This window comes from Diabrotica virgifera, chromosome 4, assembly GCF_917563875.1.
Source record: "Diabrotica virgifera virgifera chromosome 4, PGI_DIABVI_V3a".
NCBI classification, from domain to species: Eukaryota; Metazoa; Arthropoda; class Insecta; order Coleoptera; family Chrysomelidae; genus Diabrotica; species Diabrotica virgifera.
In genome coordinates, this window is record NC_065446.1 from 226,154,381 (window position 1) to 226,176,839 (window position 22,459).

Consider the following 22,459-nt stretch of genomic DNA (forward strand, 5'->3'; position numbering starts at 1 on the left):
TTTCCTCCATATCCATTTCTATTTTCTTTCTCTCCTCCATTTTGAACTCCTTATCAGTTTCTTCTTGGTATCTCCTTTTCTTTTGTTCATCTTTTAGCTTTTTTATTGCTATTCTGCTGTATTCTATCTGTTCTTGTTGTACCGGTTTTCGCCATGTCATCTCTGCCATTACCAGTCTGTGATCAGTTCCGATCTCTGCTCTCTGTTCTGTCCAGACTTGTTTTATATTTTGTTTCATTTCTTGGGTGTAGACTACGTAATCTATTATGCTTTTTGCATCTCTGCCTTCTGCTACAAATGTATATTTATCTTGTAGTAATTGCTGTGTAAACGAGTTTCCTATTAATAGGTCGTTTGTCTGGCAGAATCTGATCATTTTAATTCCATTTCTGTTTAGGATCTCTTCACCATGTCTTCCCATGCACCCAAGTCCTTTGTTTTCATCTTTTCCTATCCTTGCATTCCAATCTCCCATTAACACTATTCTTTCACATTTTTCTCGTATCTCATCTAGGGTATTCTGTAGTTCATTGTAGAAATCTTCCATTTTTTCTTCTTCCGTTCCTTCTGTTGGTGCATATATTTGCACTATGTACCATTCCTCTTCCATTTCTATTTTTATATACATGATTCTCGAGGATATAGGTTTGAAATCTGATATTCTTTTTTCTATTGTCTCTGTGACTAATATGCCTACTCCTTCTTTCGCTCTAAGTTCTTTGTCTACCCCGGAGTAATATCTGGTGTAATTTTCTGATATTTTTTCTTTTCCTCTTCCACATTTCTTTGTTTCGCTAATACCTATTATTTGCATTTTAAATTCTTGCATTTCTTGCACTAATTCGCATTCCTTTCCTCTAAGGGATGTTAAATTCCATGTACCAATTTTCAAGTTGTTATTTTCGTTTATTCTAGTTTTTGTGTCTTGTTTCATTTCCACATCAATCATGCTAGCTGTTTTTTCAATGACCTTTTTCTTTTGTCCATTTTCTTGTTGATTATCCTCTCCTTCTGTATGTTTTTCTTTTTTTTCTTTATCCGAATTCCATTCCGTTGTCTTTGCGTTGTCGTCATCGTCTTTACTACCCCTCGTTTGTTGTTTCCTTAGTTTTTTGGAGCAGATTTCTCAATTTTTTCGTTTACTCTATTCCATCTCCACTCCTCCCCGTTTATTGTAACTTTATTGTATCCTATTTTTACTTCTTTTCCCTTTTCTTTTTCGTCTTTAGCAAATTCTCGGAGCTGTTTTTGTATTTTCCTCTCTTGTTTCGTCATGTCATTGTTTAGGAAGATTTTTTGATTTCTTATGTTTTTTAGTTTATATTTGTTTTCCATGACTGTTCGCTTGTCTTCACCATTATATAATTGGATGAGATAGTGAGATTCTCCTATTTTTATTACAGTTCTGACGTTTATTTCCAGCTGTAGATTGGTTTTTAAAAAGTTCTGCATGGCTATTTTGAGGTCTGCTTGGTTTCTTGTATCAATATTCAGGCCGGTTATGACAATATTATTTTTCCTTTTTTCTTTATCGATCCATTCCATATTCTGTTTTATTTGTGTTAATTCTGCTTTTATATCTTTATTTTCTTTTCTGAGTTCCTCGTTCTCTTCTTTTAACTTTTTCATTTCCATTGCATATGATTGTTGGTCTTCTCTTATTAATTTCATCTCATCTTTTATTTCTGTTTTCATCTCTTGCATCAGATATAATATTTTCTCGAGTTTTTCATCACTTGTAATGGTGGATGTTCGATGCGTTTTCTTACTGTTTTGAAATATCTCGAAGTTTTCAGCCGGTCTTTTATTGTTCTGTTCATCTGTATAGTCGTTTGAGCTCATGGTTTTCTCGAGAAATTCCTTGCAGATCTTGGGCAATTATTGGGCGTCTCAGAGAACCCGCCGAGAAGCTACTCAGTCCACCCCCCGACCAGTTACCTAAGCTGCCCTTCTATATACCCGATAATCTACTCCCTTCGTTTAGGAAATTTCCTTATCTTTAGTGAAAATATTTGTTTTTATTTTCTTTAAAATTTTCTGATGCCGCCTCTGTCTCGTATAATTAAGTTTTAATTGTTCAATTACCAAGAGCTCTGTTAAATATCTGTTTCTAGTTCCTTATCTCCTAATTTAATTAGCAAAAAGTTTATGGAAAATGATGATAGTCAAGCTTTGTTTAGCTTTAGATTTTAGTAATTTATAATATAATAAGAATAGGCATGCAAATGACTTACAGTTTTTACTGCCATTTCGTCCACTGATGCACTGCACTTATGGTTTCACTATTAAAATGTTTCCAAGTTTAAAATTTTTAGTTGTATTATTAAAAACTATCTTTTGTCAGGAGCTGCTATCACACCGTGTTTGTTACCTTCTTGCCAGGACCGGTCTTCCATTTACTAAAAGTTAATAGTTTTCAAGATTTGAGCAAAAAAGCGGAAAAAGCTGAAATTTGTCGATTTTTTCGCGATTTTTTCAATGTTCCGGCAAGACATTTTGTCCGCAAACCTCATATTCGGTTTCAGCAGCCCAAAATCCATATATAATGAGAGAAATCAGGACTACCCCAAAACTTTCCTAGACAAAACACAATTTTATTGAATCATGATGGCTTGGCCGGTTACTTGCATTGTTCGTATTCACTAGATCCGTCCTGTTTCTCCGAGCCATATCCTTGGTTCTGGTTCAATGTCGACTTTTTTTGTTTGCAGTGTATTTTGGTTTTGTTGGTTGGTGCGATCGGTCCTGTTTTTGGTGTCTGTCTGAAAATGTTTTAGTTTTAGTGTCTGAAAATATAATAATTTGAAGGATATAATGCATTTAAGACGCATTGAGGATAGCTATGGCTGCATCCTCCCTATCAACAGATATAATTGTGTAATGAGGTTGGGAAACCATAAAAAACCGATCATTTCCTGGCCGTGTCAGAGCTATTTATCTATTAATTCCTGTAAAAATTTGCCTCTAGGATATCAATGTATTCATTAGGGAGTTCGTTACTGGTGGAGGCCAGCAATTTTGTTGTAAATAAGAGTAGTTTGTGTTGGTATGTCTGATGAATACATTACCAAAGAATGAGCAGGTAGTTTTTAGGACGTTTTGGACTCTGAAGTTTTGGTCATTGATTGTTTTTATTGTGTAACTCCTACTTAGAGAGGTGAACCTCTTACTTATGGATTAGAAATTCGATAGTTGATAGACATTAACCGAAGGGTAGTAGTTTCGTTTGTAACTACTTTACGCAGTCGACTTCTTTCTAACCCCAGGCCATCAGTGACTACTAGGTAGCGACTGAGCAAGGCAAATATTTAATTTTTGTATTCAATCACTGGCCTAATGAATGTAGCCTTTGATTATCTGAGGATTTCTGTATTTTTCAGTTGCTACTTACCGTCCTTAATGTGAAGACATATTGTCAATTAAGCAACCTACGCTCCTTGTGCGGAATGGGACGTTTCATCGCCGCCGGTTCATCGCTGCCGTTTCGATGCCGCCGATTCATCGCCGTCCGTTTAATCGCCGTCCGTTTAATCGCCAGTTAGTCGGTTGATTTTGTATTATGGAAGATAACACGACACGCCGTTAAATTCAGTTTAAAATTTATGACAATTAAAAAGATACAAAATAATATTATATTTACTGATCTATTTCTACTTCCCCTAAATTTGATACTAAATAGTACCAAATTTGTAGTGTTAAATGGCCTTTGTTGAAATACACAGGGTGTAACAAAAATACAGGTCATAAATTAAATCACCTATTCTGGGACCAAAAATAGTTCGAATGAACCTAACTTACCTTACAGCCCTTTGAAATTACAAAATGAAAATCGATTTTTTCGAATATATCGAAAACTATTAGAGATTTTTTATTGAAAATAGACATGTGGCATTTTTATGGCAGGAGTATCTTAAAGAAAAATTATAGTGAAATTTGTGCACCCCATCAAAATTTTATGTGGGTTTTGTTCCATTAAACCCCCCCAAACTTTTCTGTACGTTCCAACTAAATTATTATTGTGATACTATTAGTTAAACTCAATATTTTTAAAACTTTTTTGGCTCTTAGTATTTTTTCGACAAGGCAGTTTTTATCGAGTTGCGGCTTCTTTTCTAATATGTTTACATAAATATTTTATGGGGGTTTTGTTCCTTTAAATCCCCCAAATGGTTGTGTACGTTCCAATTAAACTATTACTGCGATACCATTAGTTAAACACAGTGTTTTTAAAACTTTTTTGCTTGTTTGTATTTTTTCGATAAGGCACCTTTTATCGAGATGTGGCTTCTTTTTTAATATGGTTCAAAATATACCTAAAAATGTAAATCATAAATAAATTCTCCTATTATTATCAAGTCTCTATACCCGTACTTAGCCATATACAAATATGTGGTGGATTTGAAAAATATGCAAAATATCTCGATAAAAACTGACTTTTCGAAAAAGTACTAAGAGGCAAAAAATTTTTTAAACCATTGTGTTTAACTAATGGTATTACAATAATAATTAAATTGAAACGTACACAAAAGTTTGGGGGGGGGGGTTTAAACCATAGCCCACTTGTCGGTAAGTTTCGTCTGAAATTTAAAAAAATCCACAAACCTAATCCTATAAGATACGATCTCAAACAACTAAGAGATGATGACATAAAGCAAGAAGTACGTGAATATCTGAAGAACAACATATCCAAGTCAGAAGTAGTTAATGATGTTGACACAGAAATAAACCACTTAGAAAACATTGGGAAGGAAATATTAGACCAATACCTGCGACCGAAAAAGACAGAAAAGAAAAAGCCATGGATGACCGACGGTATATTACAGATGATGGACAGAAGAAGAGAATCCAAGCGGAAAGACTACGTTGCATATCAGTTTTTAGACAAAGAGATAAAAAAAGCTGTCAGAGAAGCTAAAAACAGAAATCTGGAAGAACAGTGTGAAGAAATCGAGATGTTGGAACGTAAACACGATTCCTTCAACCTCCACAAAAAGATCAAAGAAGCAGCAGGCATCTATAAATCAAAAAGGCCGGGACACTTAACAGACGCTCAAGGAAATCCAATAGTTGATATTGAAGAAACAAAAACAACATGGATGAAATATGTGAAAACAACATTTGAAGACGATAGGAATATCACCATCACACAAAATAAAAATGGCGATACCGGACCACCTATTCTCGAAGCGGAAGTAGAAGCTGCTATAAACAACATTAAGGAGGGAAAAGCCGCAGGACCAGACGAGTTCTACTCAGAATTTTTAAAAATTATGGATAAAGAAGAAGTAAAAAGACTTACCTTGATCTTCAACAAAATATACCAAAGTGGAAAAATACCCCAACAGTGGCTAAGATCAACTTTTATAACAATCCCTAAAAAACCCAATGCCAAAAAATGTGAAGACTATCGAATAATAAGCCTTATGAGCCATCTCCTGAAAACTTTTTTAAAAATTATACATAAAAGAATATATAAAAAGTGTGAAGAACACATGACAAACACACAATTCGGCTTTAGGGATGCATTGGGTACTCGAGAGGCACTTTTTGCAATACAAGTTCTCTTTCAAAGATGTAGAGACGTGAATTGTGATATATATGTGTGTTTTGTTGATTACCAGAAAGCGTTCGATAGAATAAAACATGACGAACTGATGAAAATATTAAATTCAATTGGTCTAGACAGCAGAGATCGCCGTATAATAAACAATATCTATTACGAACAAACTGCAGCTGTTAGAGTAGGGGATCAGTTAACAGACGACATAAAGATAAAAAGAGGTGTGCGACAGGGATGTATATTGTCCCCATTATTGTTCAATACATATTCAGAACACATTATGAACCTAGCGCTAACGGACATAGACGAGGGAATACTTATAAACGGAGAACGATTGAACAACATAAGATACGCTGATGATACTGTCATTTTTGCAGACAGTCTTGAAGGTCTGCAGACACTTGTCTCCAGGGTGGCAGAAGTAAGTAGCAGGTTTGGGCTTGATTTTAACATCAAAAAAACCAAATACATGGTTATAAGCAAAAATAGGATACCACCTGGTCAATTACTAGTTAACCAACAACCTATAACACAAATCACCAACTTTTGTTATTTGGGTGCAAACTTAAATGAACAGTGGGACCAATCGACGGAAATTAAGATAAGGATCGAGAAAGCAAAATCAGCCTTCGTCAAAATGAAAAAATCTTTAACAGTCACGATATAAAATTGGAAATAAAAATTCGTTTACTAAAGTGCTACGTATTCTCCGTTCTTTTATATGGCGTGGAGTCATGGACCTTAACTGAAGCATCACTGAAGAGACTCGAAGCATTTGAGATGTGGTGCTATAGACGCATTTTAAGGATTTCCTGGATAGACAGAGTTACCAACGAAGAAGTTCTACATAGAATGGGTAAAGAGCGCGAACTAGTCGTAACCATAAAACGTCGCAAACTGGAATACCTGGGCCATGTAATGCGCAATGAACAACGATATGACCTACTTCGGACCATACTTCAAGGTAAAGTGCATGGGAAAAGAGGTCCAGGACGAAGAAGAATATCCTGGCTGCATAACCTGCGAAAATGGTTTAACTTAACCACTACCGGACTTTTCAGGGCAGCAGTCAACAAAGTCAGAATAGCCATGTTAGTGTCCAACATCCGTAACGGATAAGAAGAAGAAGGGAGTTTAAAGGAACAAAACCTGCATAACATTTTTATGGGGTGTCTAAATGTCACTATAATTTTTTCTTAAGATACTACTACTATAAGAATGCCACATGTTTATCTTCAATAAAAAAATCTCCAATAGTTTTCGATATAATGGAAAAAATCAATTTTCATTTTGTAACTTCAAAGGGCTGTAACTTTTTTTATGTGCACATTTGTACTAAGGTAAGTTAGGTTCAATCGAGCTATTTTTAGTCCCAGAATATGTGATTAAATTTATGACCTGTATTTTTGTTACACCCTGTATATGTTCAAATTTATGTAGTGTTAGGTTGGATTAGGTTAGGTTAGGTCATTTCCTAGAATTCCTAATTAATATTAAAAATAAATAATAAATGTAACTGGTCGAAAATTCGGAAATAAATCAGTTAGCGATTAACTAACTGGCGATGAATAGGCAGGCGATGAATCGGCCGGCGATGAATCGGCCGGCGATGAACTGGCGGCATCGAAAGGGTGGCGATGAACTGGCGGCGATGAAACGTCCTAGACCCCTCCTTGTGGGGATCATCTAATGCCAAACGGACATATGGCAAAGGCTTTACAAAAGTAATCCTTACGGATTACTATCCATCATTTGGATTTTTCACCAATAATGTCACTGTAACACATTTTGTTAATATTTAAAGGGTTTTTACCACTGTAGTTTTGGCGTCTCAGCATGTGATGCCTGTAACAGCACTGATGATGCGAAAATGTCCAACTTAGAGCGAAAACGTTGTGTAATAGATGCGACCCTTTAAGGGGAAACAGTAGCGATCAACAGGTAGCGAAAGCGCGTTCCAAGATTGCGGCTGTAATTTTGAATATTTTTTCGAGATATTTAGCACACATATTCGTAATATAATAAAGAATGGCGGTACAGAGCCCAATTTGAAAAATATATTAATATGTGGAAATTACTCTGTAATTAAATACAATATTAAAAAACGATACACTTTCTTCAAATATACTTTTTTATCCGATGCCTAGATTTTGTGTCAGTTTGGAACTACTAATGAAATAAAAAATTTTAGTAGTTCCAAAATGACACAAAATCTAGGCATCGGATAAAAAAGTTTATTTGAAGAAAGTGTATTTTTTTGTTCTTCTTAATGGCGGTACAGGTTGGTTTTTTTAATATTGTATTTAATTACAGAGTAATTTCCACATATTAATATATTTTTCAAATTGGGCTCTGTACCGCCATTCTTTATTATATTACGAATACGTGTGCAAAATATTTCGAAAAAATATTCAAAATTACAGCCACAATCTTGGAATGCGTTTTTGCAACCTGTTGATCGCTACTGTTTCCTCTTCAGGGTTTTAAATAAATTTACCTTTTATAAAGGATTTTTTCATTAAAATTTATTTGTGATTTATGGTATACAGCCAGCTACAGGAAATTGTTCCTTGTGGATATTGCTGTATTTATAGTCTAGTTCTAGTCCACAGGTAGGGTCTAATCTAGTCTGAAGCCTCCTCCCCTCTTTATCCTGGCTTGGGACCGGCAGTATCACTTGACGAGCTACTAAATCCAACCGTTAACTGCCCCAGGCGGAGTTGGAAAGTAAAATATATTCAAAAAACCATAAAATCCTTTATAAAAGGTATATTTGTTAAAATCCCTATACAGGGCTATATCATAAAACAAACATAACTAGTTTTAAATCGGTTGACCGATCATCAGATCAGATTGAAAACTAGTTCTGTTTGTTTTATGATGTAGCCCTGTATAGGGATTTTAACAAATAAAGCTTTTATACAGGATTTCATGGTTTTTTGTAATAAATGGTATACAGCCAACTACAGGAAATTTTTTTCCTCTTGGATTTTTTAAAATATATTCGTGAAATATAGATTTGTATAAAATTTTATACAGAGTGAGTCTGTAATTTGGAATAAATTCAATATCTCAAATACTAATCGCGTTTTTTTTAAATGCTCACACCCGTCGATTAGTATTTCAAATTGTCCTTTTTGACATACAATAATAATGTATACAGGGTGTCCAAATTTAGAGATATGACGTCATCGTTGATTTTCTTAAATGGCAACATGGTCATTTTGATAGCTATTTTGATAGGGTATGTAAAGTTATACATACCTGCAAAATATCAAATTTTTATTCTTTACCATTTACAAGATAATAAAAAATAACAAAGTTGTGTCTGTAATTTGGAATAAATTCAATAATTCAAATACTAATTGTTTTTTTTTTGAAAAATGCTCAGACTCAGACCCGTCGATTAGTATTTCAAATTGTCATTTTTGACATATAATAATAGTGAATGTGTCCCAATTTAAAGATATGACATCATCGTTGATTTTCTTAAACGACAACACTCTCATTTTGATAGATATTTTGATAAGGTGTGTAAAGTTATACATAATAACTGCAAAATTTCAAATTTTTATTCCCTACAATTTACAAGATAATAAAAAATAACAAAGTTATGAAAAACAAGGAATCAAATAATAATTGAATTTAATTATTTCAATTAAGCAAATGCTCATGATGTTGCCCTAAGTTATTGTCAAATAGTAAATGGGCAACATTATGAGTATTTGCTTAATTGGAATAATGAAATTCAATTATTATTTGATTACTTGTTTTTCATAACTTTGTTATTTTTTATTATCTTTTAAACGGTAGAGAATAAAAATTTGATATTTTGCAGTTGTGTATAACTTTACACACCCTATCAAAATAGCTGTCAAAATGACAGTGTAGCCATGTAAGAAAATCAACGATCACGTCATATCTCTAAATAGGGACACCTTCTATACATTATTATTGCATGTAAAAAATAACAATTTGAAATACTAATCGACGGGTCTGAGCGTTTAAAAAAAAACAATTAGTATTTGAATTATTGAATTTATGCCAAAATATAGACATACCTTTGTTATTTTTTATTATCTTGTAAATGGTAGAGAATAAAAATTTGATATTTTGCAGTTATGTATAACTTTACATACCCTATCAAAATAGATATCAAAATGACAGTGTTGCCACTTAAGAAAATAAACGATGACGTCATATCTTTAAATTGGGACACCCTATATACATTATTAGTGTATGTCAAAAAGGACAATTTAAAATACTAATCGACGGGTCTGAGCAATTTTCAAAAAAACAATTAGTATTTGAGATACTGAATTTGTTCCAAATTACAGACTCACTCTGTATACAGGGTGTTTGGTAAAGAATGGGCCATAGCTTAACCTCAGGTTCCTGAGGTTAAAATAGGCCGATTTAAGCTAACTTACCTTAGTACAAAGTTTATAATAACCGAGATACAGGATGTCAAAGTTAAACTTTTTTTTTATTTATTATTGAATATTTCCTGTCAGGTATGAGATAATAACATGAAATTTGGTATGTGGGGTTTTTTTGGGTCGAGAAAACTAAATTCCCTACCAAAAATAATGTATCGCCACATACGCCTTTCAGCACTCATTTATTACTTTCAATTTTTTTTATCCCTCACTCTGTATAATTTTGAAATTAAAATTTTTATTCTCCAATTAGTTTTACTTAAAAAAGGTGTACTTTTTCATCTCCCTAAACTCAACCGTTTTCGAGATAAACCCATTTTAAATCTGCGATACACCATCATTTTAGCATAATATCATTGTAGTTCCACCCGAAAAATAACTTAAAACCATAATAATTGTGCCAGTTCTCATATTTACGTCATTGCATCGCAAATTCCATTTGAAGAAATTTGCGATACATTTTTGGATAATTTTATGGTTTTAAGTTATTTTTCGGGAGTAACTACAATGATATTATGCTAAAAATGATGGTGTATCGCAGATTTAAAATGCGTTTATCTCGAAAACGGTTGAGTTTAGGGAGAGAATAAAAATTTAATTTTAATGTCAAAATTATACAGAGTGAGGGATAAAAAAATAGAACGTAATAAATGAGTGCTGAAAGGCGCATGTGGCGCCCTCTGGGCAATACATAATTTTTGGTAGGGAATTTAGTTTTCTAGACCCAAAAATCCTTCACATACCAAATTTCATGTTGATATCTCATACCTGTCAGGAAATATTCAATAATAAATAAAAAAAAAGTTTAACTTTGACACCCTGTATCTCGGTTATTATAAACTTTGTACTAAGGTAAGTTAGCTTAAATCGGCCTATTTTAACCTCAGGAACCTGAGGCTAAGCTATGGCCCATTCTTTACCAAACACCCTGTATATACCTTAAAAAACGATCCTACCTTAAATTCGTCTCAAAAAAATTATTTGCGAGATGAAAAAAGGATTTTTGATTCAATAAAGCAAGTAGCGTAATGTTTAAAGGTATTTTAACATTTTTACATTGAAGGGAGAGATTTATCGAGAGGAAGAAAAGTTTCAAGAAGCTTTAGAATCGTTCCAAACGTGTTTACGATTAAATCCCGAGAATCCGGAATATCTAAAAGAAGTTGCGAAATGTCTGTAAGTATCTTTTTCCCATTCATTTTTTTATTTTTAGTTGTTTAATTTTAACAATATACAAAAGAGAAGTTCCTTATATAGAGCCATTGGAAAAAATCGAATATTCGAGTGAAAGGTATCTTTTTTCCCATTCATGTTCTTGTTTTTAGTTGTTTCAATTTATTTTTATACGAAGTTTCTTATTTGGAGCTATTGAAAAAAGTCGAATTGTCGATTGAAAGTTTCAAAATTTTCCCCTTTATTTAAATTTTAACTTATCGGAAATAAAATTACGTGCATAGAAATCCGTCCACTTAAAAATTTGGTCATTTTTATGTCTCGTATTTCCTAAACCTGTTGGCCGATTTAAGTGATTTTTAATATGTTATAACCTGATTCTTTAAAAATACAGCTGTAATAATATTGTTGCTAAACATTTTGCATTGTATACCGGGTGTACCAATCAAACTGTGTTTTTTTCTTAAAGTTCGCATCTTCCTGTGTAATATTCTAGCATTTATAAAATACTAAAATTGAAACCTAACTATAGCCTCAGGTTTTCTTAATATTCTGTTTTTTGATTCATTCGTTTACGTTGGATAATAAACAGGTTAGGTACTTTAACAACTGGACATGTTCTTTATGAATACACGGTGTTTCTAAATAAGTGCGACAAACTTTAAGGGGTAATTCTGCATGAAAAAATAATGACAGTTTGCTTTATGTATGTTTGTTTGCTAATGTTTAGTTTCCGAGATATGAGATGTTGAATTTTTTCTTACAAACTTACGATTTATTTATTGCTTTAAAACCGGTTGAGATATGCAAATGAAATTTGGTGGGTTTTAAGAAGTAGTTATTGCGGATTTTTTCACATAAAATTAAGAATTTTATATTCACCATTGGCGTGCATACGGGCCATATTACCCGATCATATTACTCGTATGCACGCTAATGGTGAATATAAAATTCTTAGTTTTATGTAAAAAAATTAGCAATAACTATCTCGTAAAAGCTACCAAATTTCATTTGCATATCTCAACTGGTTTTAGAGCAATAAACAAATCGTCAGTTGGTAAGAAAAAATTTAACATCCCGTACCTTGGAAACGAAACATTTGCAGATATACGTTTATAAAGCAAACTGACATTATTTTTTATGCAGAATTGCCCCTTTAAGTTTGTCGCACTTAGTCAGAAACACCGTGTATTGATGAAGAACATGTCTAGTTGTTAAAGTACCTAAGTTTTTTACTATGCAACATAAACGAATGAATCAAAAAACAGAATGTTAAGAAATCCTAAGGCTATAGTTGGGTTTTAATTTCAGCATGTAATAAATACTAGAATATTCCACAGGGTGATGCGAACTTTGAGAAAAAAATACAGTTTGATTGGTACACACGGTATACAATGAAAATTTACCTGTTTAGCAACAATATTACTACAGCGGTATTGTTAAGGAATCAGGCTATAACATATTAAAAAAACAATTTAAATCGGCCAACAGGTTTAGGAAATACGAGACATCAAAAATGACCAAATTTTAAAGTGGGCAAATTTCTATGCACGTAAGTTTATTTCATTACATTTTAATTTACTGTTGTTCTGAAGCTATTTCCTTGTGGCATTTTTTTAATCAACTATTTCTAATGGGAATAAGCCACAATTTTACCAAACAAAAATTGATTTTATTAACGTTTCGAAGCCCAAATTGGGTTTCGTTGTCAAAATACAAAATACTACTAGAATAAACAAAAATGTTGTTGCTAAGTAAAAAAATTCTTCTAATAATTTATTTAATCTGACTCATTTATATTGGCAATTCATACGTATATTATACATTTTAAAGTAGAAGACTATAAAATGATATGGCCAATATTTATGAGTTGCGTTCCTGGGACGACTTTACTAAAAGATAGTTCATTCGATTACATGAAATCAATCCCAACTCAAGAATATCCGTCACAAAAAAAAATCATAGCATGTGATTTACATTGTATAATTTAAATTTAAATATAAGCAATTGGCCTTCGTAAGTCCTGGGTTTCCACTTAACACTTTGTGCCGATTTATATGCCATTTCACTAATTTCGAACAATTTTTGCCAAACTTCTGGTAGATATTTTCGATCGTTTTAATTATTCCTGGAGGTGCATCTCTTACATATACACCAGGGAAATAAGGCAAAAATATACCATGTTCGGGACACTTGAGCAGCCAGGTTGCAAATGGGTTTTTTGGGTACCATATACCCAATACATTATAAATACAAAAATGCCCGTCACAGTTTGGACGATAAATTTAGTTATTAACAAATTAGGGTCAAAAATGAGAGTTTTTTCGTTTAAATCGCTACAGGTAAAAATAGGGTAATTTTTATTTGGGTTTTATTTATAATATTTTTCTTTTAGTAGATGAGCCAAGGTTTAAAATAGCGTTTTTTGAATTTTGGTTCGATTATTTGTTGCTTCGGATATTTCAAAATCAAACTAAAATTTCGAAAATAAAAAATTTGTTATAACTTTTGCGAAAATGAATTTAGGACTTTCATATTGCATGAAAAGTTGAGTAAAACAGTCCATACAATGCACAAAAATATTTTAAGACGATGCGTCAATTAGTTTAAATTTTATTCAATTTGTTTTTCCCAAAGAGCTTTTTTTCGCAATGTTATTGTTCAGAAAATTATAATGATACCGCAATTCTGTGAAAACAGCATGAAAGAAAAATAGTCATATTTTCAAAGCATTTAAAAAAATAATTAAAACTCATTTTTATCACTCAGAAAACATTTTACTAAAATAGAGTCATTTTTGGCTTATAAACAATTTCAAAAACTTTGTTAATATTTACTGTAGGCTAAAACTACAATGAGATTTGAAAAACTGGTATTTTTATACGAATTTTCAAAGAAAAACTTTTAGCCTAGGTTAATTACGGTCAAAGTTAGCCACTTTTTTTTATTTAATTGACGGCTACTTTGTTTATAACAATTAAGCAACCTAACTAGGGCCATTTTTAAGTTAAAGATATATAAGTTACGTGTAAAAGTTTGAGTAAACTTTGAACCTCAACAGAGTGGTTAATAAAGCTTTAAAAATGGCGTCCGAACGGAATTAATTCGTGGTCGGTGGAGGGGAATTACTAAAATACGTGCAATAAAAAAATGAAACTGATTCTGCAAACATATGCTGCGATTAATATCGATGGAACTTGTTGATGGATTTTGATCATAATTTTTTTAATTTGTATGTACTCGTAGTCTTATAGAGTACGTTATGTACACACAACCCCACCTAATATTACAAAATGTTAGGGGGAACTCCCCTTATCACTTAGGGGTATGAAAAATAGATTACGACCGATTCTAAGACCTACCGAATATACATGTATAATTTCATAAAAATCGGTCAAGCGGTCTCGGAGGAGTATGGAAACTAACACTGTGACAGGAGAGTTTTATAGATGTAAATATATAGATATAAATATATAGAGATTATACCAACAGCTGGAGATAATATATGATAATGCGCCAAAAAATGACATCAAGATTATAATGGGGGATATGAATGCTAAAATAGGCAAGGAACCGCAGTTCTATGGCACAATAGGAAAACACTCTCTGCACAATGAAACAAGCGAGAATGGGGAGATTTTGATAAATTTTGCCACCATTAAAAACATGGTTATAAGTTCCACATGCTTCCCACATAAAGGCATACACAAAATGACATGGATTTCACCAGATGGAACCACAACCAATCAAATTGACCATGTGCTGATAGACAAAAGGGCAGCCAGTAGTATCTCCGATGTGAGAACACGACGAGGAGCATGTTGTGGATCAGACCATCTTTTAGTACAAACCAAATTTAGATGCAGAGTTAACAGGAAAAGAAACGAAAGACAACAAAGAACAAACAAACTGGACCTGGAAAAACTGAAGATTCAGGAATGTAAAGAGAAGTTCGAACAAGAAGTCGCACATGAGTTAAGGACGCTAGAACTGCACTTAATAGAGGGCAAATGGACTAATATCAAAACAGCAGTACTGACAGCAGCAGCGTCCACCCTGGGAAACAAGAAAAATGAGAGAAGAGCAGCATGGTTTGATGACGAGTGCAGACAAGCAATCGAGGAAAGAAATGAAGCACACAAAATGTACATAACAAGAAGAACACGGGAAAGACGAACATTATTTGAAGTCGCAAGACGGAAAGCAGACAAGACATGTAGCCTATGAAAATGGACAAATAGAAAAAATGGAAGAACATTTCAAAAACAACGAAATTAGAGGGGCTTACGAATACCTAAAAAAGATAAAAAGTGGGTATAAACCTCAAACAAGTCTATGTAAAGATGAAAGTGGGCAAATAATCAGTGACCAACAGAAAGTCACAGAAACCTGGAAGCATTATTTTCAGACACCACTTGGAACTCAAGTAGACATGGAAGATGAAATGGGTATGATCTACGTAGAAGAGAATGGAGTAGAAGCTCTAACCATAGAGGAAGTTTTCGAAGCCATTAAGGCCCAGAAAAACAATAAAGCTCCGGGAGTTGATGAAATACCAGCAGAACTATATAAGGTAGGTGGCGACCACCTAGCAAGTCACATCCACGCGCTCATCAGAGACGTATGACAAGAAGAGAAAATACCCGACGACTGGAAGAAAAGTATAGTATGCCCGATCTATAAAAAAGGAGACAAACTCCAGTGCAAAAACTACCGTGGAATCTCTCTACTATGTACAGCATATAAAGTCCTCACGTATATTATAAACCAGCGGCTCCAACCACTAGCAGAAAATATTATTGGAGAGTATCAGACGGGCTTCCGACGGGGAAGATCGACACTGGATCAAATATTCACAGTAAAACAGATCTTGAGCAAAGCATGGGAACACGATGTTGATGTTCACAACGTGTTTGTAGACTTCAAACAGGCATACGACTCGGTCAAAAGGAACAAACTATACTATATATTGGCTGAATTGGCAATACCACACAAGTTAATAAGACTCATTAAAGCCACAATGGATGAAACTCAGGCATGTGTACGAATACAAAACCACCGGACAGACTTTTTTAACATTTCGCAGGGACTAAAACAGGGAGATGGGCTGGCCCCAACATTGTTTAACCTGGCACTGGAGTATGCGGTTAGGCAAATGCAAACTAGACGAGGAAATCTACTGACCAACTGAACGGTTCAACTGGCCGCTTATGCTGATGATATTAATATTATGAGTAGAACATCAACAGGAGCACAGGAAACATATGCAGAGTTAAAAACACAAACAAAAATGCTAGGTCCGGAAATTAACACAGAAAAAACAAAAATAATGACTCAGACGAGAAGAAATATAGTCCCAGAAAACATTATACATGAAGATGACATTGAAACGGTTGAAAAGTTTACATACCTGGGAGTAGAAATATATGCCGACGGATCAGGAGATGGAGAAATACGGAAGATAATAACGCAGGCAAACAGAGCTTATTTTGCCCTCTCCCATATATTTCGGTCTAAAAGTGTCCACCGAAATACAAAGATGAGAATCTATAAAACCTTAATTCGACCAATAACATGCTATGGCAGTGAAGCCTGGGTGCTGAAAGAAACATCCAAAAACAAACTCGACACATTCGAAAGGAAAGTACTTAGGAGAATACTAGGACCTGTGAGGGAAAACGGAATCTTCAGAAGTCGATACAACAACGAGCTTTATCAACTTTATAAGGAAACGCCCCTGTCAGACTTCATTAGATTACAAAGATTGCAATGGGCCGGACATGTGATAAGAATGGGAGAGGATAGGCTACCAAAACGAGCACTGAATGCTAGAATGCAAGGAAAGAGACCGGTTGGGAAGCCACGAAAGCGCTGGGAAGACACAGTAAACAGCGACGCACAAGCCCTTTTAGGAGTCCGTGTATGGAGAAGAGCAGCCACAGACAGGCAAGGGTGGAGGCAAAAAATAAAGGAGGCCAAGGCTCAATTTGGGCTGTAGTGCCGTAGAAGAAGAAGAAATATATAGATGGCTATTAGCAAATAGGGGTTGGTGATAGAAAAGTGAAAATTAAGGTCCGTATGTATTTTTTAATTCTACATCATATAAAATTAAGGTAGATAATTTTGTCCAAAAAATTTAAAAAAATGTCAGGGGAGCAATTCTGCTTATAACTTATGGATCTAAAAATAGATTAAAACCTCTTCAACGTCCTACAGGATAAACGTGTAAAATTTTATAAAAATCGGCCAAGCCGTTTCGGAGTAGTATGGTAACTAACACTGTTACAGGAGAAATTGATGTATATAGAAGCAACTGCGAATTAAATAATAAAAGTGGCTTTGAACCTAATTAACCTAGGCAAAATTTTTTTTTCTGAAAATTCGTATAAAAATACCAGATTCTGAAATCCTAAAGTAGATTTACTCTACAGTCAATATTAACAAAGTTATTCAAATTGCTAAGAATTGCAAAAATTGCCAAAAATGACTCTATTTTACTAAACTTTTTTCGGAGTGATAAAAACGACTTTTTAATGATTTTTTTCAATACTTTAAAATATAACTATTATTCTTGCGTGTTGTTTCCACAGAATTGCTATGTCATTATTATTTTCTGAACAATAACATTGCAAAAAAAAGCTGTTTGCCATAAACAAATTTAATAAAATTTAAACTAATTGACGAATCGTCTTAAAATGTTTCGTTCATTATATGAAATGTTTGACTCAACTTTTCGTGCAATATGAAAGTCTTAAGGCCATTTTCGCAACCGTTATAGCACATTTTTATTTTTGGAATTTTAGTCTTATTTTACACTTTCCGAAAAAAAAAGGCTTGGACCAAAATTCAAAAAGTGCCTTTTTAAACCTTGGCTCATCTACAAAAAGAAAAATAGTATAAATAAGATATTTAATTACCCTATTTTTACCTGTAGCGATTTAAACGAAAAAAAACTGCCATTTTTGACCCCTATTTGTTAATAACTAAGTTTCTTGTCCGAACTGTGACGGACATTTTTGTATTTATAATGTATTAGGTATATAGGGTGAGGCAGATAACTGGCCTATTAGAAATATCTCGAGAACTAAAGGCAACAGAATCATGAAAATTGGAATAAAGGGGTTTTGAAGGATGATCTATTAAATGAAAATATTTTTATCTCTTTGCAACTTCCGGTTATACCGGAAGTTGCTTATAATTTCGTTTTTTTAAATGGAACACCCTGTATATTTTTACATTTTTGGATTCTCTTCGATGTCTTCTTTCTTAAAATATGAGGTTTTGTAATATTATACAGGGAATTTTAAAAGATAATTACGTTTTTTTATTAATTTCGTAGCAACATTCACACCCTGTAGAATTGTAGTAGTTTGACATCTAAAATTATACTTACGTTCAAATGATTTTTAATATACTCTACTATTGTTAAGAATCATGAGTATAGCTAAATTTTTAATTTTAGTATACAGGGTTGGTCGAAACACGGAATGAGTATTTTCTGAGTTTTCTTAAATAGAACACCCTGTATTTTTTTATTGTAGTGAAATGATATTTTATAGTACTTTTTTATTTCTTAAGCATTCCCTATACCTAACTGCTTTAATTTGTGAGTTATTGGTGATTCGAGCTAAACATTAATTGCAACAAAAAAATAGGTAAAATTTTATTAGGTTGGCCGTGAAAATATTCAATCCCAAATAATGTTTTAGAAATAAATACATATGAATCCAGACTGGTCATTAAAATTACCAATAATGGTTTAGCTATCAAAATAACTACGTAGTTAAAATTGTTGGTTCGATTAACAATTAAGCACAAATTAAAGCAGCTAGGTATAGGGAATGCTTAAGAAATAAAAAAGTACCATAAAATATAATTTCTTTACAATACTAAAATATAGGGTGTTCTATTTAAGAAAACTCAGAAAATACTCATTCCGAGTTTCGACCAACCCTGTATACTAAAATTAAAAATTTAGCTATACTAATGATTCTTAACAATAGTAGAGTATATTAAAAATCATTTGAACATAAGTAGAGTTTTAGATGCCAAACTACTACAATTCTACAGGGTGTTAATTTTGCTACGAAATTAATAAAAATCGTAACTATCTTTTAAATATCCTGTATAATATTACAAAACCTGATATTTTAAGAAAGAAGACATCAAAGAGAATCCAAAAATGTAAAAATATACAGGGTGTCCCATTTAAAAAAACGAAGTTATAAGCAACTTCCGGTATAACCGGAAGTTGCAAAGAGATGAAAATATTTTCGTTTAATAGATCATCCTTCAAAACCCCTTTATTCCAATTTTCATGATTCTGTTGCGTTTAGTTCTCGAGATATTTCTAATAGGCCCTTTATTTGCCTCACCTTGTATAGTAACCAAAAAATCTATTTGCAACCCGGCTGTCCAATTGTCCCGACAAAACCTTATTTCTCTGGACTAATACAATGGACTACTACAAAAGAAGTTAAAAAATAAATCAAGAACCTCAATACAATAAAAGCGCCTGAGTTTGACCTGATCAATGGTGAGATACTAAAAAAATTATCTAGAAAAAGCATAGGAAAGCTTACTAGTCTAATTAATTAATCTTTAATGCCTGGTTGCCAACCAACAGATAAAGACGTGCCTTAAGCTTAAATACAAATGTAAATCCTTAAAGTATAAGTTAAGCTCGGCTAAGCTTGAGCTTAAGATCTGTTGGTGCAACCTGGCGATACCCAAAGTTAGACAAGACAACCATGAATTAACATCATACAGGTCAATTTACTTGATCAGTATCTTGGACCAGTACTATTCTTCCATTCCGGAGAAAAATAACATTCAACTAGCCATATTTTCTGATGATACAGCAGTTCTGACAATATGATCGACTATAGAAGAACCTACGTTAAACCCACAAAATGCAATTAATGGTATAGAACGCTGGTAAAAAAATGGCGTAGGTATAATAAATGGTGGTTTGCAATAAATGGTGGAGGAGTACTTAGCCCAATAATATTTCTAATATTTATGGACGAAATTATTGGACGAAGAAATGCACGAAAAGGAGTAAATAACTGAATGTAAGGAATATGAAGAACTAAGTCTGCAAAGAGTAGCAATTTCGTAAGAAGCACTTGCTGACGATTTGGTGGTAATTAAAAAGACTGGAAAGAAACTACACAATAATTTGTAAATATGCAAAAAAGTACTCCCTGAAAACGGAATAAAGATAAATTTTACCAAAACAAAAGTTATGAAGATAGGAGAGAAAAACCTAATGTAGAAATTAAAGTAGCATGTTGTTCTGAAGCTATTTCCTTGCGGCATTTTTATAACCAACTATTTTCAATGGAAAATAAGCCACACTTTTACCAAAAAAATAATTTTATTAACGTTTCGAAGCCCAAATCGGGTTTCGTTGTCAAAATACAAAATACTACTGAAAATATTACTTATTTTATATAAAAATTAACTTTATGAATAACAAATAAATTTAAGTTATTTATTTATTAATATTTATTTATTTATATTTGTTTTTAATTTTAAATATATATTTAATTGTTAAAATTAGAATTATATAAAATAAATTTTTTTAATAGAGAATATAATAATTTTATCTTACTAACTTAAGAAATATAATTAATAATTTTCTCTAGTAGTATTTGTATTTTGACAACGAAACCCGATTTGGGCTTCGAAACGTTAATAAAATCATTTTTTTGGTAAAATTATGGCTTATTTCCCATTAAAAATAGTTGATTAAAGGAGCAAAAACAAAACAAGTTAAAACATACATACTTATGAGTAATAATAGAAGAAACAGGATCTCTAGAAGCAGAAATCAATAGCACAGTAGAAAAAACGCTACAATTCGATCGACAAAAAATTTTTATGCAAAAAATATCACAAAATACAAAAATAAAATTTTTCAAAGCCGTTTATTATAGACGTGTTCTAACTTTTGGCAGCGAATCATGGGTATTATGGAACAACAAAAGAGCAAAGTAGAGGCTATAGAAATCAAAGTTTTAACAAGTTTTAAAGGTGTTACCAAAATGGATAGAATAAAGAACACATATATCGTCGGTATACTACGAAAACCAGATAAATGCCGAAATACCGAAATCGAGAAAAAACGTTTTTAAAGTTTAGTGCTTTATTTTGAATTAAGCGTACCAGTTGTGTTTGATATTCGATATGCTAGTGAAATATGCATATATCAGAAATAATATTCTATTATTAGTTTGAAATAGTTAAGAGACCTAGCTGATTAAACCTAAATTTAATATCGAGGTGCGATCACTTACCTGGTTTTACCTGTAAATCAAAATAAACCACACTGTATTAAGACACTTATCACCTTTTTACTGAATATGGTAGATATATAGCAGTAGAAATATCGCCTCTTTGCTTCAATAAGGTGTTAAGTTAAAAAGTACAATTTTACAGGAGCCTCCTTTTTAACTTACAAAAAATTATTGTCTCCAAAGCAATAATGCATTTTTATAGTCCATCTAATATTAACTATAAATGTTAACTAATTACGTCTCTGAAAAAGTTCGATAGGCCTGATGATGTAATAAATTTAGCGAAAAATTTGCATATTTACAAAAAATGTGATAATATGTCACACTTTTCCTGCAAAAATGTAATAAGATGAATGTTACAAACTGACTTGTCGTGTTGTTGATGATTATTTTTGTTATGTTACTGGGTTATACAATAAACAAACGTTGTCGAAGTAAAAGATTTTAAATTTAAGAATATGTTCTTTATTGAAAAATGTAACTATAACAAACAATATTAGAATTACAAGGCGAAATTAAACTGGAATAATTCTTAAATTAAAACTATTATTTTTTAAAGTTATTTAATAATGCGTAAAAGCTTAAATTCTACACGAACTAATTTCATTAATTTACGAAAATGTAACACTTAAAATGTTGTCTTTGTCAAAACAAGCAAAAATACGTGACTTTTAAAACTACGATTCATAAAATGGCCTGTGATATATTGGAATTAGGATTTTATTAACCAAATCCAGGAGATCCGCTTTTTTATTATCGGGCATACCTGGTTTTGCGCTATATGCACCTCTCAATTCCAAATTCTTGCTATTTTTCTTTTTATTAATAACTATTGCTTTCTTTAATCGTTTATCAGCATAGGAATTTTTAAAAAATATAGCATCGGTTCGCTTTTTTTAAGTTGATTCACCTTTAAACCTGCTAGTTTTACTGTCTCATTATGTTCATCTTTCAGTAAAGAAAAGTTAATTAGAGCCGTTACATAG

The 22,459-nt window shown here is 32.6% G+C and overlaps 1 protein-coding gene across 2 annotated transcripts in view; it reads left to right on the forward strand.

Annotated features, from left to right (window-relative positions):
* The window catches only part of LOC114334365 (Bardet-Biedl syndrome 4 protein), a 369,578-nt gene that overhangs the window by 19,210 nt on the left and 327,909 nt on the right, over window positions 1-22,459 (forward strand). For both annotated transcript variants that reach the window (XM_050649881.1, XM_050649882.1), the window contains exon 3: window positions 11,063-11,175. In XM_050649881.1, the coding sequence (XP_050505838.1) occupies window positions 11,063-11,175 (113 nt within the window). The remainder of the gene's footprint in view (window positions 1-11,062; window positions 11,176-22,459) is intronic.